The sequence below is a fragment of the Mus pahari genome, chromosome 2 (assembly GCF_900095145.1).
Source record: "Mus pahari chromosome 2, PAHARI_EIJ_v1.1, whole genome shotgun sequence".
NCBI lineage: Eukaryota > Metazoa > Chordata > Mammalia > Rodentia > Muridae > Mus > Mus pahari.
Genome location: NC_034591.1, coordinates 143,544,132 through 143,559,482, shown reverse-complemented (window position 1 = coordinate 143,559,482; position 15,351 = coordinate 143,544,132). Strand labels below are relative to the sequence as shown.

At 47.7% G+C, this 15,351-nt stretch overlaps 2 protein-coding genes across 2 annotated transcripts in view; one reads left to right on the top strand and one right to left on the bottom strand.

The window, feature by feature from the left end:
* Window positions 1-223: 223 nt before the first annotated feature.
* Itfg2 (integrin alpha FG-GAP repeat containing 2) lies at window positions 224-15,135 on the top strand. Its single transcript, XM_021190877.1, has 12 exons — window positions 224-431; window positions 7,013-7,108; window positions 8,391-8,432; window positions 8,571-8,739; window positions 10,298-10,437; window positions 10,856-11,007; window positions 11,325-11,422; window positions 11,515-11,568; window positions 11,746-11,837; window positions 12,890-13,007; window positions 13,916-14,089; window positions 14,164-15,135. The coding sequence occupies exons 1-12, from the start codon at window positions 336-338 to the stop codon at window positions 14,265-14,267; spliced, it is 1,335 nt and encodes a 444-aa protein (XP_021046536.1). The 5' UTR covers window positions 224-335; the 3' UTR covers window positions 14,268-15,135.
* Window positions 8,773-15,351, bottom strand: part of Nrip2 (nuclear receptor interacting protein 2) — a 16,202-nt gene continuing 9,623 nt past the window's right edge. The window contains exon 6 of the mRNA XM_029535356.1: window positions 8,773-8,963. Coding sequence (XP_029391216.1) covers window positions 8,943-8,963 — 21 coding nt within the window. The 3' untranslated portion in view covers window positions 8,773-8,942. The remainder of the gene's footprint in view (window positions 8,964-15,351) is intronic.

Sequence of the window (15,351 nt, the reverse complement as noted above, 5' to 3'; positions counted from 1 at the left end):
CGTGGGTTGTAATCCACTACATTGCGTTGATAACTCCATTAGGTAATTTCATAGAAATTGTTGGAAAACAAAGCTGTTAATTATGACAGCTATTGCTACGACCCGAGGGATGGTTTGAATCCCCCTCAGAGAAAAGGGTAGAGCCCCAGGCATCAAGTCAGCTCCAGGCACGGAAGGCCCGCCTCCTCCCCTAAGGTTAGGAGAAAGCCGGAACTCAAGGCTTAAGCGGTGACGTAGACTTCCGGTTCGGTGGCCTGACACGCGTGCACGGCTGTCCTGAGGGCTCGGGGGTCGTTCTGGTGCGGTGGCCCTGCACCTCAGCCCTCCAGAGTGCCATGAGGTCGGTCAGTTATGTGCAGCGCGTGGCGCTGGACTTCAGCGGGAGTCTCTTCCCGCACGCCATCAGCCTCGGAGACGTGGATAACGACGCGGTGAGTGCATGCGCACTGCAAACCACTGCATTTGGGCGGGGCGAGACGTGGGACGGTGGCGTGTTGCGCGCTTGCGCACTGGAGTCAACATGGCGTGCGGAACAGAAAATATTGATGGACAGTATCGCTCTCAGACCGTCGCTGCAGGCGGCTTAGTTGGACCAGAGCCTCTAGTAGTTATTTTTTGTTTTAGCTTTAAATTTTATGTGTAGAGTGTTTTGCTTGCATGTGTATCTGTGTACCTTGTGTGAGCAGTGCCCGTAGAGGCCAGAAGAGGAACACTGGATCCCCTAGAACTGGAGTTAGAGACGCTTGTGAGCTGCCACTGCTGGGGATTAAACCCTATTCCTCTGGAAGAGCTAATGTCCTACCGCGGAACCGCGGAGTCATCTCTCCAGCCATATTTTATCTTTATTATTAATTTTAAGAGGCTAGGTTGTTGGTTCTCTTGCACAGTTCAGTGACTTGTCAGGATAGGAGGTTGTAAAAGCCTGTTTCCTGCGTTATTTCCTTTCGTAGCCGCAATTCCCTTGCAAACATCTTCACATTTCAAAGCCCAATTTTTTTTAACCTGTAAATGGCATTTAATAATATCCCTCTACCTATGGCTTTGCCCCCTCCCATCCCCCATGCTACCATGCTTGCCCACACTCTTGGCTGCTATTGCCACACTTTTGTATTGCTCCTGCACTGGAATCAACCGGTAGATCTCTCTGCCGCCGCCAACCTACCGCAGATACCCCACAATCAGTGTTGACCATGTGGGGCTTCTACTGTGCCTACCCAGAACTGACTCAAGTGTCTGGCGACTCTGTAGTGCTCCCTCTTGGTTGAAGTACAAAAGCAATTTCTACCTACTTTTTTCTTTCTTTCCTAGGCAGTCGTTCCTTTTCTCATCATTTAAATAAGTAAATGCACATTAAGCAGGTGGAACAATGACAGGAACACAGTTAAGGCTCTGGAACTGTTAGTGTTAACAGTATTAGCAGCCCTCCCCCAACCCACCAGGCCTACCATAGGAAATATTTTTTTAAAAAAAATGGGACTCTACCTAGTATGTTCAGATTTCATTTCTTTTTTTAAAAAAATTTATTTATATGAGTACACTGCCATTGTCTTCAGACACACCAGAAGAGGGCATCAGATCTCATTACAGATGGTTGTGAGCTACCATGTGGTTGCCGGGATTTGAACTCATGACCTCTGGAAGAGCAGTCAGTGCTCCTAACCGCTGAGCCATCTCTCCGGACCCCTCAGATTTCATTTCTTGACACCATTACCTAAACAGTACAGCACTGCAGCTACAGTCCTGCATAACCTAACGGAGTGGATACTTTGAGGAATGCATTATTGGGTTACTTTGCTGTCCTAACATTATAGTGTATGCTTACACAAACCTGAATGTGTTTTTCCTGATATATGGAGCCCACCACTGACCAATGTATATGCAGTATGGGTCTGTATTTAGCCCTCGAGACAATTTAAAGTATATGGTAGCAGCCTGGGGATGTAGCTACCAAACATTTGCCTGACCATGAACAAAGCCCTGGATTGAATTCTCAGTACCACAAAAATAAATAAAAGAATAAGAATTAAGCCGGATGGGATGATGCATATCTTTCGTCCCAGCATTCGGAAAGCAAGGGCAGGCAGATAGCTGAGTTCTAGTCTAGCCTCATCTACAGAGCCAGTTCCAGAACAGACAGAGCTATCCAGAAACCATGTCTTGAAAAAACCAAAAAAGGAAAAAAAAAAAAAAAAGAAAAAAAAGATCTAAAATGTAGTTGAGATTATGTGTAAATGCTACTGTGTGGTTTGATATAAGGAACTTGATTTGAGTATTCACAGAGTTCCTATGATCAATGCCCCACAGATATAGAGGTTCAACTGTCATTTATGCTGTCCTTATTTTGTTTGTCTAAGTTTGGAACTCTGAAGGTACAAATGGTTGTGAGCTGGAATGTGGATTTTGGGAACCAAACTAGTAAGAGTTCTAAACCACTAAGCCCCCCCCCCTAAACCGCTTCATCCCCCACACTCAATAATTTGTAAATTACACTTGCTTTATTTGCATGTTTGAGTAACAGGGCAAACTTGTGCGTGTGTTCTTGTGCCCATACGTGTGTACAACAGCCACAGATAGGTGTAGAGGTCAAAGGACAATTTGCAGGAATTGGTTCTCTCATCCACCACATGGATTCTGTCCAGGGATCAAACTTGGGTTTTTAATTTAAACTTGTTATCAAAGGCAAGTGTGAAAAGCAAAATAAGGTATAGTGGAGGTATTGATCCAGTGCTATTTAAAAGACAAAGCAAATGTGATTGTTTCAAAGCCACCTGAAGAGCTTTGCATGGGGAGGGGGCATGGAAGAGGTTGAGAAAATTGACTAGTTAACAAGTGATCAGTTGTACCACATGATCCATATGACTGCAGTTATAGTCTGAGAGTATAGCCCAGTGGAAGGGCCACTAATCTAGAATGTGTGAGGCCTTGCATTCTTTCCCCACAACCATTCTCAAAGAGGGGGTGTTGTGGGGATTGTTGCTAAGCATGGTGGTACACGACTGTAATCCCAGCACTAAAGAGGCAGAGGCAGGAGTGTCACTGCTAGTTCAGCCTGCTCTGCACAGCAGATTCCAGGCCACCCAAGGCTACAGAGTGAAACACTGTCTCAAACCTACCAATAAAACATGATTAGTAGTCCCCAGATAATTGGAGCTTTGGGAATGGAGACAAAGACTGATTTCATTTTGATAAACCCTTAGCCTAAAGTTCTTTGAAGCTGATTTACTTCCTGCTGAGGCAGAGGGAGAAGCCAGGAATTTTCGGACTGCCCACAGAACGCTGGCTGGATGCAGCACAGCAAGTCTTCCAGAGACTGAAGCAGATCACAGAAGGACTGCATCTTTCTCCTTCGGCACTCCTTAAACATGGTTCACCTTCTCTCTGAGGGTCCTCACCATCACTGTGTGACCGGGTGAGGCCACACGTCTGATAAGAAGCATTCAAGTGCTAGACGGCAGACGGCTGCCTTGGAAATGTCTGCTCCCACATGTTGCCACAAACTGCCTAGCTGAGTCACATCTGCTTGCTCAGTGTACTTCCCATGCTATTTTATGATTCTTTTCCTGTGTCTGTGGCTCTGCAAAGCTGAGAAATCCTTCTCAACAAGACAGCTGCCTGGAAACTGGAGGGCTGGCTGAGCCTTTTTCTAATCTTTCTTTCTTTGATAAAGTCTCACAATGTACTTACCCCAGGCTGAGCTGGAATCTGTGGCCCTCCCGTCCTTCCTCAACCTCAGGGTGCTGGGATTGTAGGCATGTACACTATTGTAGGCTCCTTTTAGCATTTTATACTTAAAAAAACAAACAAACAGGGACAGCAGATAAAGGGGCTTATCACCAAGCCTGGGGATCTGAGTATGGTCTCTTAGGACCCACTGGATGGAAGAAGAGAGCTGAATCTTACAAGTTGTCCTGTGTACACACACACACACACACACACACATACACACATACCATGTGGCATATATATGTGTGTACATGCAGACACATAAAATTAGTGAACACATTATCTGTAATTTTAAAAATATTTGTGTTGGAAGCACAAGGACAGTTTTACTCAAACTTAAAAACTTCCCGGCAGGCAAGCTGTCAAACTCAGCAGCTGTCTGAGGTAGAGAATGGGAGAGAGAAGGAAAAGGCCATGCTGTTTTATCTGAAACAAGATCAGACACATGGCTCACAAGCAAAGATGTGGTGATGAGAGAAGTCTTTTTTTTTTAAATTTATTTATTGTTATATGTAAGTACATTATTGCTGTCTTCAGACACACTAGAAGAGAGGGTCAGATCTCATTACAGATGGTTGTGAGCCACCATGTGGTTGCCGGGATTTGAACTCAGGACCTTCAGATGAGCAGTCAGTGCTCTCAACCACTGAGCCATCTCTCCAACTCCATAACAAGAAACTTTATTTATTTATTTATTTAGTTAGTTAGTTAGTGTTTTTCGAGACAGGGTTTCTCTATGTAGCCCTAGCTGCCCTGGAACTCACTCTGTAGACCAGGCTGGCCTCGAACTCAGAAATCTACCTGCCTCTGCCTCCCAAGTGCTGGGATTAAAAGCATGTGCCACCAATGCCTAGTTGAGGGAAGCCTTAAAGACAAATGCAAGGAATCCTGAAAATACCTTTTATAAGCCCAAAGTGCTGAAGAAAGCATGATTAGAAAAGACAGAAATGGAAGTTTCTGAAAAGTTGCACTTTTCTGAATAATCCAGAAAAAAAAAGAAGATTTACAACCCTACATGGATATGGTCCATAAGTTTCTGCCTTAAAATTTTTAGGAAAAATGTACTCAAGGTTGGAGATATCACTTGGTGCTTTAGTGTTGGTTGCTCTTCTAGAGGACTCCAGTTTGATTCTTAGCACCCAGGGCCTCACAACTGTTGCTTACTCCAGTTCTGACAGTTCAGAGCTCTGAGGACACCAAGCATGCACATGGTACACAGACATACATGCAGGCAAAACACTCTTATACATAAAATAAAAATAAATCATCTTTGGGTTTTTTTCGGGGGGGGGGGGAGGTTTCAGTGTGATGGCATACATCTCATCTTTAATCCCAGCACTTGGAAGGCAGAAGCAGGTGGAACTCAGTTCAAGGCCAATCTGCTCTACAGAGCAAGTTTCAGGACAGCCAGAGCTACACAGAAGGGGAGGGGGAGAGATTGAGAGAGAACGAAAGAAAAGGGTTGGGGGGATGGGACAGAAAGAGCTGTGTTAAAAGTCACCAATCGCACTCAAAACCCTTCTATTGTGTGTCTGCAGAAGTCCTCTCCGGCTGTAAGTGGGACCTCAGCTGTGGGACGTTGTAAATAAGCACAATGTCTGCTTCTCTGACCTGACACTGCATCCTTGTTTGTTCGTTTTTCTTTTTGTATATTCTAATAGTCTAGTACAAAACTCCCATAACGGTTATAAATAAATCTTTAAAAGTCAAATCATTATGTCAATCCCAGTTTCTCTCAGATTTCTTCTGTTCTGGGCAGGTTTCAAGTAGCTGGGTCTAACAGATCCATGTTACCACATTAGTCTCCCTTATTATTGTGGATCTCTTAAGAATCTAACTTTAATTTCCTCTCTTTATGGGAAACATTGTCTTCTTTTCCAGAGAAGACCAGGAAACTGTAGAAACTGTAGGGTTTGGAGCCACCCAGTTATCATGAGAGCTTCCCAGATGGATAGCTGTGGGATTCATGGTAGGGGAGAGGCTCCCTGAAGGGGTCCTCCCACGCTCAGAGCCCGGATGCTGATAGCAACAATACCTTCAGTGCTTGTCCCTCAGGCAAGCCCATTCCTCTGTGTTCCTGTACACATGAAAATCATTAAAATGGAGGGGTCTTGTAGGAAGAGACCGGGGCCCTGGAAACTGGCTTTGTACTTTGACCTCAGACAAAGTATGACATCTGAGGTGATATTCTTCAGAAGTTGACTATTGGGCTGTTTTCAAAACATTTCCCATTTGTAATGAACCAGTGAGAATAGCCAAGGCTAGGCACGTGGGCAGAGCTGTGCAGACAGCTGGCTTACCTGAATCACTGCTCTTGTGTAGAGGGAACACACAGACACGCACAGACACACACAGAAGTAAGTTCTGAAAAACTATGTGTTGCTTCCAAAAGATCTGTTGTTGGCTCCCTTTGCTTCTTCACCTGGGCCAGACAAGTGCGCTGCTACTGAGCCGCAGGCAACCACCTGTCTCAAAAGTGGTTTTTTTGTTTTGTTTTGTTTTTTTACTGAAGCTTGTTCTTGCTGTGTAACTCAGTCTGGCCTTGAACTTGCTATACTCTGGCCTCAGTCTTTTGAGGGCTGGGATCGCAGGCAGATCTACTGTATCTCTCAAAGCCTTGATGTAAAGGCTGGCTTAAATTTGCTATGTAACTTTAAATGTCCTTGAACGTCTGACACCTTGCCTTCACCTCCAGTGCTGAGATGACAGATGTATATCTTGGAGCCTTTTTTTCCTTTTTAGTGTTTTGGGTTTTGTTTTGTTTTTTTTTTTTTTTTTTTTGCGACACTGTATATCCCTAATTGTCTTGAAACAGTCTGTAGACCTGACTGGCCTTGAACTCACATTGATCTTCCTGCCTTAGCCGGGCGAGGTGGTGCACGCCTNNANTCCCAGCACTCGGGAGGCAGAGGCAGGCGGATTTCTGAGTTCGAGGCCAGCCTGGTCTACAGAGTGAGTTCCAGGACAGCCAGGACTACACAGAGAAACCCTGTCTCGAAAAAAAAAAAAAAAAAAAAAAAAAAAAAAAAATCTTCCTGCCTTGTCTTTTGGAGTGGTGGGGATTAAAGGGTTACCACCATACCCAGCAACCATGCCTGGCTCCTGTGGGGCTAGAGATGCAGCCTGGGGCCTCATGCATATTGGGCAAAGCACACTACCAACTGAGCTACACCTGCAGCCCATCAAAGGCTGTTTAATAAAGTCACTCATATTCAAATGTATCTGTTATGGTTTTTCCAGAGATGGCTGAGCTGAGATCCCTTCCTAACGTCCCTCTCTCCATTTGCAGTTAAATGAGCTAGTAGTGGGAGACACCAGCGGAAAACTGTCCGTGTATAAGAATGACGACAGCCGGCCATGGCTTACCTGCATGTGCCAGGGAATGGTCAGTATCGTCCCTGCGGGTCTTGGGGAGGAGAGGGAATGCCTTTGTGTTAGATGCCAAGGTGATTCCACAGTGAATCCCCAGGCAACTCACTGGATCACCGCTTCAGAGTTTGTCTCACTGGGGATGTTGGGGGCTTAACCCCGGGGATTGTTCTTACGTGCTCTGCTCCCCTTCCAACTCTCCCACAAGACTAGTCTGTGGGAGTTTGCTATCTGTTGCCGTGATAAAGGCCATGACCAAAAACAACTCAGGAAGGAAGGGGTATATTACAGCTCATGGTTTATAGTCTGTTGCAAAATCTGAAAACAGGGCAGGATTTCAAGGCAGGAACCTGGAAGCACCAATTAATTCATGTAGAAAACATTGAGGCGCTTACTGGCCCGTTTTCTTATAGAACCCAGAACCACCTGCCCAGGACTATGCCCTCCAGCATCAGTCATTAATCCAGAAGTTACCTACAAGCGCTCTGATGGAGGCATGTTCTCAGTTGAGCTTTCTCTTCCCATGTAACTCTAGCTTGTCTCAATTTGACAGGAAAAAAAAAAAAACAACTAAATTGTCCTTAGGTTATAGAGTGAGCTTGCTACTGTGTGGAGACTGCCTGAGATTGTCTGATCGTAGGGAGTGCAGCCATGCGTTGGTCAACAGCAAGGACACGGTCTGAGAAGTGCATTTCTGGGTTCTCTGATCATCAGGTGCCGGCAGCATTTATATAAACTAAGACAGCTGCTGTGTTACCTTAGTTTTGTGAGGCAGGGTCTTGCTTCGTCGCTCAGGCTGGCTTCAAAGTCTCAGTCCTCCTGTCTCAAGCCTCTTCACTGACACCCAGCTATGTGATAGGAACTTATAGGTCCATCGCCTTATATGTGATATGCTGTTAACTAAAATGTCCTCATATAGTATGTGACTATGTAATAGAAAATGAGAGTAATAATCGGAGTAATCTAGAAATGTGGAATAATCTAGAAATGTGATAATTGGTGGGTTTTCTTTTTTGGAGGGGGGGCGGTTTATAAGACAGGGTCTTGCCATATAACCCTGGTTGGCCTGGAATTCACACCAGTCCTTCTGCCTCGGCCTTTTGAGTGCTAGAGGGGTACAGGTGTGTACCATACATTGGAAAAAATTTCTTTTTAAATTTCTTTCCCTAAACCTGAGATGTTTACCTCCTTAACTATCCACTTTGCTGTATGGACAAACCAAACTGTACAGCTCAGTGTTTAGAGATGAATGTTCTCTCTTGGTACCTCTCTCAGGTTCCCTTTCTTCTCTCTTGCAGTTGACTTGCGTTGGGGTCGGAGATGTCTGTAATAAAGGGAAGGTAAGGGCGCGGGTGAGGGTAGAGCTCCAGGCCCTTGCCTCCACTGTGACTCCCAGGGAATGTCAGCCCCTGATAAGCTCTCCCCAACCCGTGCACCTCTCCTGTGCCCCTCCCCCACCCCCTTTCTCTCTCTCCCAGAACCTGGTGGTAGCAGTCAGCGCAGAAGGCTGGCTGCACTTGTTTGACCTGACACCCAGCAAGGCTCTGGATGCCTCTGGGCACCATGAGACACTTGCAGAGGAGCAGCGACCTGTCTTCAAGCAGCACATCCCGGCCAACACAAAGGTCATGCTGATCAGCGACATCGGTGGGCATGAACAGCCAAGGAATGGGAGGCCAGCGGGTTCCCGTGCAGACCCCAGGGACGGTGCCAAGACGGAGAGTTGTTGCCATAGCAACCCTGGGTGTGGAGCGTTGGCACCATTGTGCACATGTGCTGTGTTTACCTTCTCTCTGTGAATGTTGTTTGACCTTCTCCTCGTCTGTTGTATGTTTGATGCATAGCTCTTGTTACAAGCCAGGAACTAAGCTCTAGAATTACAAAAATGAATGAGGCAAGCAAAAATATCATGACATCTAAGATCATACTAAGAAGAGACAGAACAAATTCTATAAGAAAATTTAATAATGAGGCTGGGAATTTGGCTCAGGATTAGAACACTGCCAAAAAATCAATACTATATTAGGGGGTAGTAAGTGCTGTGGACAAAAGAAACCACAGGGCTGAAGGTGTCAAGACAGAGACAGACATTTTTTAAAGATTTATTTATTTTATGTCTGTGAGTACACTGTAGCTGTATGGATAGTTGTGAGCCTTCATGTGGTTGTTGGGAATCACTCTGGTCAGCCCCACTCGCTCAGATCAGTCCTGCTTGCTCTGGTAAACCCCGATTGCTCCAGCCCAAAGATTTATTTAGTATTGTAAATAAGTACACTGTAGCTTCAGGCGCACCAGAAGAGGGCAGTTCTCATTATGGGTGGTTGTGAGTCACCATGTGGTTGCTGGGATTTGAACTCAGGACCTTCAGAAGAGCAGCCGGTGCTCTTACCCGCTGAGCCATCTCACCAGCCCGAGTCAGCAATTTTATTTGTATTTAATTATGTGTGGTTATGAGGACATAAGTGAAAGTCAGGTCTCCTGTAGCTGGAGTTTCAGGAAGTTGTGGCCACTTGACATAGGTATTGTGTCCTCTGGAAGAACAACAGACTCTTAACTTATGAGCCAGGCCTGAGAAGTGGCAATCTTAAATGGAGTTGCCACAGACATTCTTAATATTTCTTTTTCCCTTAAAGATTTATTTATTTATTTTATGTATATGAGTACACTGTAGCTGTCTAAAGACACACCAGAAGAGGGCATCAGATCCCAATACAGATGGTTGTGAGCCACCATGTGGCTGCTGGGAATTGAACTTAGGACCTCTGGAAGAGCAGTTGGTGCTCTTAACCGCTGAGCCATCTCTCCAGCCCACCGCAGACATTCTTGCTGGAAGGTAGCATTTGGTAAAGAGTTGAAAGTGGCAGGAGAGTGAGCAGTGGAGAGGGGCTGCTGATGGGTCAGACGCTGTGTAGGGAGGAGGTGTGCGGAATGGGCCAGGGGGCTGTGGCATGGATATAGAAGGTGGGGGCTGAGATGATGGGGCCCACAGAGCAGTTCAATGAGAAGCTGCATGAGCCCAAGGCCAGGTAGGGGTGGGCAGCAACCATAGCAGCCCTAAGGTGTGGCAAGTGGTCAGAAGCCTGGACATGAAGCTGCTCTCAATCGAAAGTGCCAGGAGTGCATGCAGGCTGTGGAAAGGTAGCCATGGGCCGAAGCTGACCAGTTGAGATTTGGCTTCAAACCCATTGTGTTTCTGTGCTTACAGATGGAGATGGGTGTTACGAGCTGGTGGTAGGATACACAGACCGTGTGGTGCGGGCCTTCCGATGGGAAGAGCTGGCTGAGGGGCCTGAACACCTGGCAGGGCAGTTGGTGTCCCTCAAGAAGTGGATGCTGGAGGGTCAGGTGAGCAGAAAAGGCTTACGGGACGTGGGGCCATCTGGGAAGAAAGGAAGATGTCCTTGCTAAGAGAGATCGGGTCATTTTTGATGAGATCCCAGTGGGGTTCTAGTAACAGGTCCAGAGTGCAAGGAATGGTAGACTGAGAAGTCAGTGTGTGAGGTGTGTGGTGTGAACCAGGTCAGAGCCACTGGGCACCCAGAAGAAAGCAGAGTGACTGTGGAGGGGATGGTATCAGACAAGCATTCATGAACCGTAGAACTCCTGTCCCCGTCAAAGCTGGAGGGCAATTCTGAGAAGCCCTGCCTTTGTCTCCCCTGTTCCTGGTGGCAGTCTCCCTCCCTCCCTCCCTCCCTCCCTTCCTTCCTTCCTTCCTTCCTTCCTTCCTTCTCTGTTCCCATTAAGACTCTGTTCTCTGGTGCAGGTAGACAGTCTCTCTGTGACCCCGGGGCCTCTGGTGGGTGTGCCTGAACTGGTTGTGTCACAGCCAGGGTGTGCTTATGCAGTTCTGCTGTGCACCTGGAACAAGGACACTGGCGCCCCTCCTGCCTCTGAGGAGGCCACAGGAGACAGTAGGTAAGGGGATGGGGTGGCGGGTGCATCAGCATAAGGACATGGTGGTTGAGACAGGTCTGCAGGTGCCAGGGCTCCACCCTCTAAGTCCCAGCCCAGCCCATTAGAAAAGGCTGTTTAGGGACTGGAGTCCTGAGCCTTTAACCTTAGAGCATGTGAGCACCTTGAACCATTCAGTCTGGTCTCAGGACTCCTCCCCTTCCATTTGCTCCATGGGTCTGAAAGAGTCAGGGGTGGGCTTCTGAAATTAGGGGGCTCCCGCAGAGATGGAACTCAGCTCCCTTGGCTTTCTGTTGGCCTAGTCTCTCTTTCACCCACAGGGAGACCCCAGCTGCCCGAGATGTAGTCCTGCACCAGACATCTGGCCGGATCCACAACAAGAACGTCTCCACTCACCTAATTGGCAACATCAAGCAAGGTAACGGCGGGAAGGAGCTGAAGGAACAAGGCAGTGCTGGGAGAAAGGAGACCCAGGACCTGCCCTCATTCCTGCCTCCATTCCTCACGTAGGTCATAACCCTGAAGGTGGTAGCGCAGGCCTCTTTGCCCTGTGCACCCTAGATGGTGAGTAGTCCTAGGCTGGGTGAGGTGGGGTCTGCCTGAGGGGTCTGCTCAAAGGTCCAGCACACACGTACACTCACACACTCACAAACACATACACTCACATACTCCTGTACACTCACACACACACTCACAGGTACATTCACATACTCTCACCCCCCCTCACCTCTCTTCCTCTAGGGACCCTGAAGCTGATGCAGGAAGCAGACAAGTTGCTATGGTCTGTGCAGGTGGGTCACCAGCTTTTTGCCCTGGAGAAGCTGGATGTCACGGTGAGTGGACTTCCGTTTTTTGAGATTCATTTGTTTTATTATGTCCATGTATATGGATGTTTTGCCTGCATATATGTCTGTGTGCCACATGTGTGCCTAGTGCCCATGGAGGCCAGAAGAGAGCATCAAACCCCCTAGAAGTGGATTTACAGATAGTTGTTAGCCACTTTGTGGGTGTCAGGAGTCAAACCCAGGTGCTCTGGGAGAAAAGCCAGTGTTCTTAACCGCTGAGCCACCATTCCAGCCCCCCCCCCCCCCAGGAGTAGACATTTAAATTGGCTCTTCTCACATCCCAGTTAACACTGAGCCTTTTTCTCAGACCTGAGATGAGTGTGTCTATTACGCTCAAGTGTGCTCTCATAGCACACAATTTAGTACTTCTCTATGAGACTACTAGAAAACCATTTCCAGGCCTGTCAGCCCAAATAGCAGCCCTAACAAAGAGCAGGCACCAGGTCTAGCAGTGGGTTATTAGTCGTGAATATCACTGTGTGTTCTGTGGTGGTTTTCCTTGTCTGTGAGTCTGTGCGATATCACTGTGGCCCCTCACTTGCCAGACGGGCCCACGCTTTTTAAACTACCTTGGGACAAGCTGGGTGGCTTTGACCAGCACAGACCTGTACTTGGGTTTTGCCTCTGCTCCCCTACTTGTGATACTGACAAGTGACTTTATCCCTCTTAGCAGAAATTTTCCCAGATAAAACAGAGAATAATGCTGACATCATAGTGTTACTTTGAATATTAGGCAGAGTAAGTCATTGGTTGCCTGTTGCCCCCTTGGCACGTGGAGAAATACCCTAATTTATAGTTTGCCACCCAGAGTCAAGTTCATGGTCCTGTATGTCTCACTGCTCCCACCCCACCATCGGATCTTTTTTCTTGTTTCTCTTCTTTTCTGACACAGGATCTTGCTCTGTGCTGTGTAGCACAAGCTGGCTTCTGCCTCTGGCCTCTGCGGCACTGTGATTACAGGTGTATGACACTATATCTGACTAGTCTCTTATTAAAATGGCTCCTGACCCTTCTGGTATCCTGTCTTTGACCTTTTTCAGGGCAATGGGCTTGAGGAGGTGGTAGCGTGTGCCTGGGATGGACAGACATATATCATCGATCACAACCGCACCGTTGTGCGCTTCCAAGTGGATGAAAATATTCGTGCCTTCTGTGCAGGTGGGATGGTGGCCTCTAAGCTCAGCTACTCAGGCTTAGTAAATGTGCCAGAAAGTGGTTGACTCACTCCTGTTCAGTGTAGCCCTTGATAGATGTCTCCATACATAAATGGGCTCCTTATCTGTCACTAGTGGGGATGGGTGGGTGCCGTGCTGCCATCTTGACAGTTTGTTAGGAGGAAATTTTTATTTATTCTTACATGTATGAGTGATTGCCTGGATGTATGTCTATGTGCCATGTCTGTGCAGTACCCACAGAGGCCAGAAGAGGGCACCATATCCCCAAGACTAGAGTTGGGGCTAGCTCCCATGTAGATAGATGTTAATTAGGAATTGAACCCCAGTCCTCTGGAAGTGTACAGAACCATCTCTCCAGCCCTAGCATGGTAGTTTGGAATGCTAAGTAAAGCACAGTGTGGCCTCCATCTTTAAATACATAAAGAATGGGGTGACTGGGAAACCATTTCCACCTGAGCATGCCAGGCTGAGGAAAACACTCCCAGGGTCTTCCCCGCAGTCCTCAGCTGCAGACTTTGAAAAGCAGCGGTGGCTATTTGGGTGACAGGATTGTATCTGGCCACTAAAGTGACAATGGGCTGAGGGTGTAGCTTGGTGGTAGAGCTGGCATATACAAAGCTGTGGGCTCGGACTCCAGGACCCCCCAATAAATGGAAGGAGTTGGAAAACACCCATTTACCTGAAAGGTTGATGTGTGCCTTGGAAGAAAGGGACAGGCCAAGAAAAAGCCTTCCTCTCTGATCATTTTGTTACCTCCCCCTTGCGTTCGCACAGCTGCCTCTTTTATTCCAGAACATCACTAAGATGAGAAGACTTTGCTGTCTTGTCCCTGTCCTCCTCCTGACACCAGGACTAAGCCTTGGACTTTCTCTTCTTGCCCCCGTCTCCCAGGCCAGTACGCCTGCAAAGAGGGCCGCAACAGTCCCTGCTTGGTATATGTCACTTTCAACCAGAAGATCTACGTGTACTGGGAGGTGCAGCTGGAGCGCATGGAGTCCACTAATCTTCTGAAGCTGCTGGAGGCTGAGCCTGAGTACCATCGCCTACTGCAGGAGCTGGGTGTGGGTGAGTGCCAGCAAGGGCAGTGGGCCTCGCCTAGAGGCCTGACAGCCTCTCACCAGTCTCTTCTTGGCCTTTAGATCCTGAAGATCTCCCTGCAGTCTGTACCCTGCTTCACCAGACTCTCTACCATCCGGATCAGCCACTACAGTGTACCCCCTCAAGCTTCCAGGACCCCACCTAGCTAGGCTCGACCACTTAGCTGGTGAAGGATCCTTCTGAGCCCCCAACCCTACCCCAAAGCGATCCGTGATCTTGGCAGGATGGGGAATGTGTATTACAGAGGAAGGAGCAGGACTGGGTTCTCAGCGAGGATGGATGGATGGCTCCCTGAGAGCCTTTGATGGAGAGATCGATCGGTTGCCCCTCTGCTCGTGGCCCATGGTCTCCTTCTCATGCTCCCTGCTCTCCTTGCAGGAAACAGACTTGTGTGTGAGAGAAGGCGGCAAACCTTTGCCGTGTTCCAACCCGAAAGCTTCAGAACTGAGGGAGCACAGGGTGACACCCGACACACACCCCCGCGCTGAGTGCCGACTTTCACAGCACAGCTCCAGGCAGCTGACACTCACACTTACTGCAGAATGGCAGGGTATTTGCTCTTTTAGGGTATTTTCCTGTCTCGTCTTCCTCTGTTCTTCTATTTACCGAAGCAACTAGGTCAGGGCTTTCTCATTTTGTCAGAATCTCTCTCTCTCTCTTTCTCTCTCAGGTTTTGTTTTGTGTGTCTCTGTGTGCAGAGGTGGAACCTGGGGCTTTTGCACACCAGCCAAGCGCTCTGCTATTCGGCTGCACCCAGTACTGTTGTGCTCTCAAGTACTGTACTGTGCTGCTTGAAAGCCTCACCCACCTGTTTCCCAAACATCGACTGCCTGTAGGAAACTAGACACTCACAGTTTGTCTTACATGATGGTGCACCAATGTATTCCCAGTTCTTGAGAGAAAGATCATGAGTCCAAAGCCAGTCAAGGCTCCATAGCTAGTTTGAGACCAGCGTGGGTCACATTTGGAGATCTTATCTCAAATAAACAAAACAAAAAGGTGTTAACAATCTGGTGCAGCTCTCCAGTCTGGACTGTATTTGAGGCAGGCAGCTGGATCTCTGAGTTCAAGGTAGATGGGTCTGTGTAGTTTCAGATCAACCGTAGTGTGCGTGTGTGTGTGTGTGTGTGTGTGTGTGTGTGGCCTGTATTTATGACTATGTAAGGGTGTCGAAGCCCTGGAACTGGAGTTACAGACAGACAGCTCTGTGTGTGTGTGTGTGTGTGTGT

What these genes read in the sequence shown, in the direction of transcription:
- Itfg2 (XM_021190877.1), top strand. Translation starts at nt 336, where the DNA reads ATGAGGTCGGTCAGTTATGTGCAGCGCGTGGCGCTGGACTTCAGCGGG. An exon ending in ATGTCTGTAATAAAGGGAAG is followed by an intron (nt 8,433 to 8,570) that starts GTAAGGGCGCGG and finishes TCTCTCTCCCAG; the next exon opens with AACCTGGTGGTAGCAGTCAG. An exon ending in TGCCCTGTGCACCCTAGATG is followed by an intron (nt 11,569 to 11,745) that starts GTGAGTAGTCCT and finishes CTCTTCCTCTAG; the next exon opens with GGACCCTGAAGCTGATGCAG.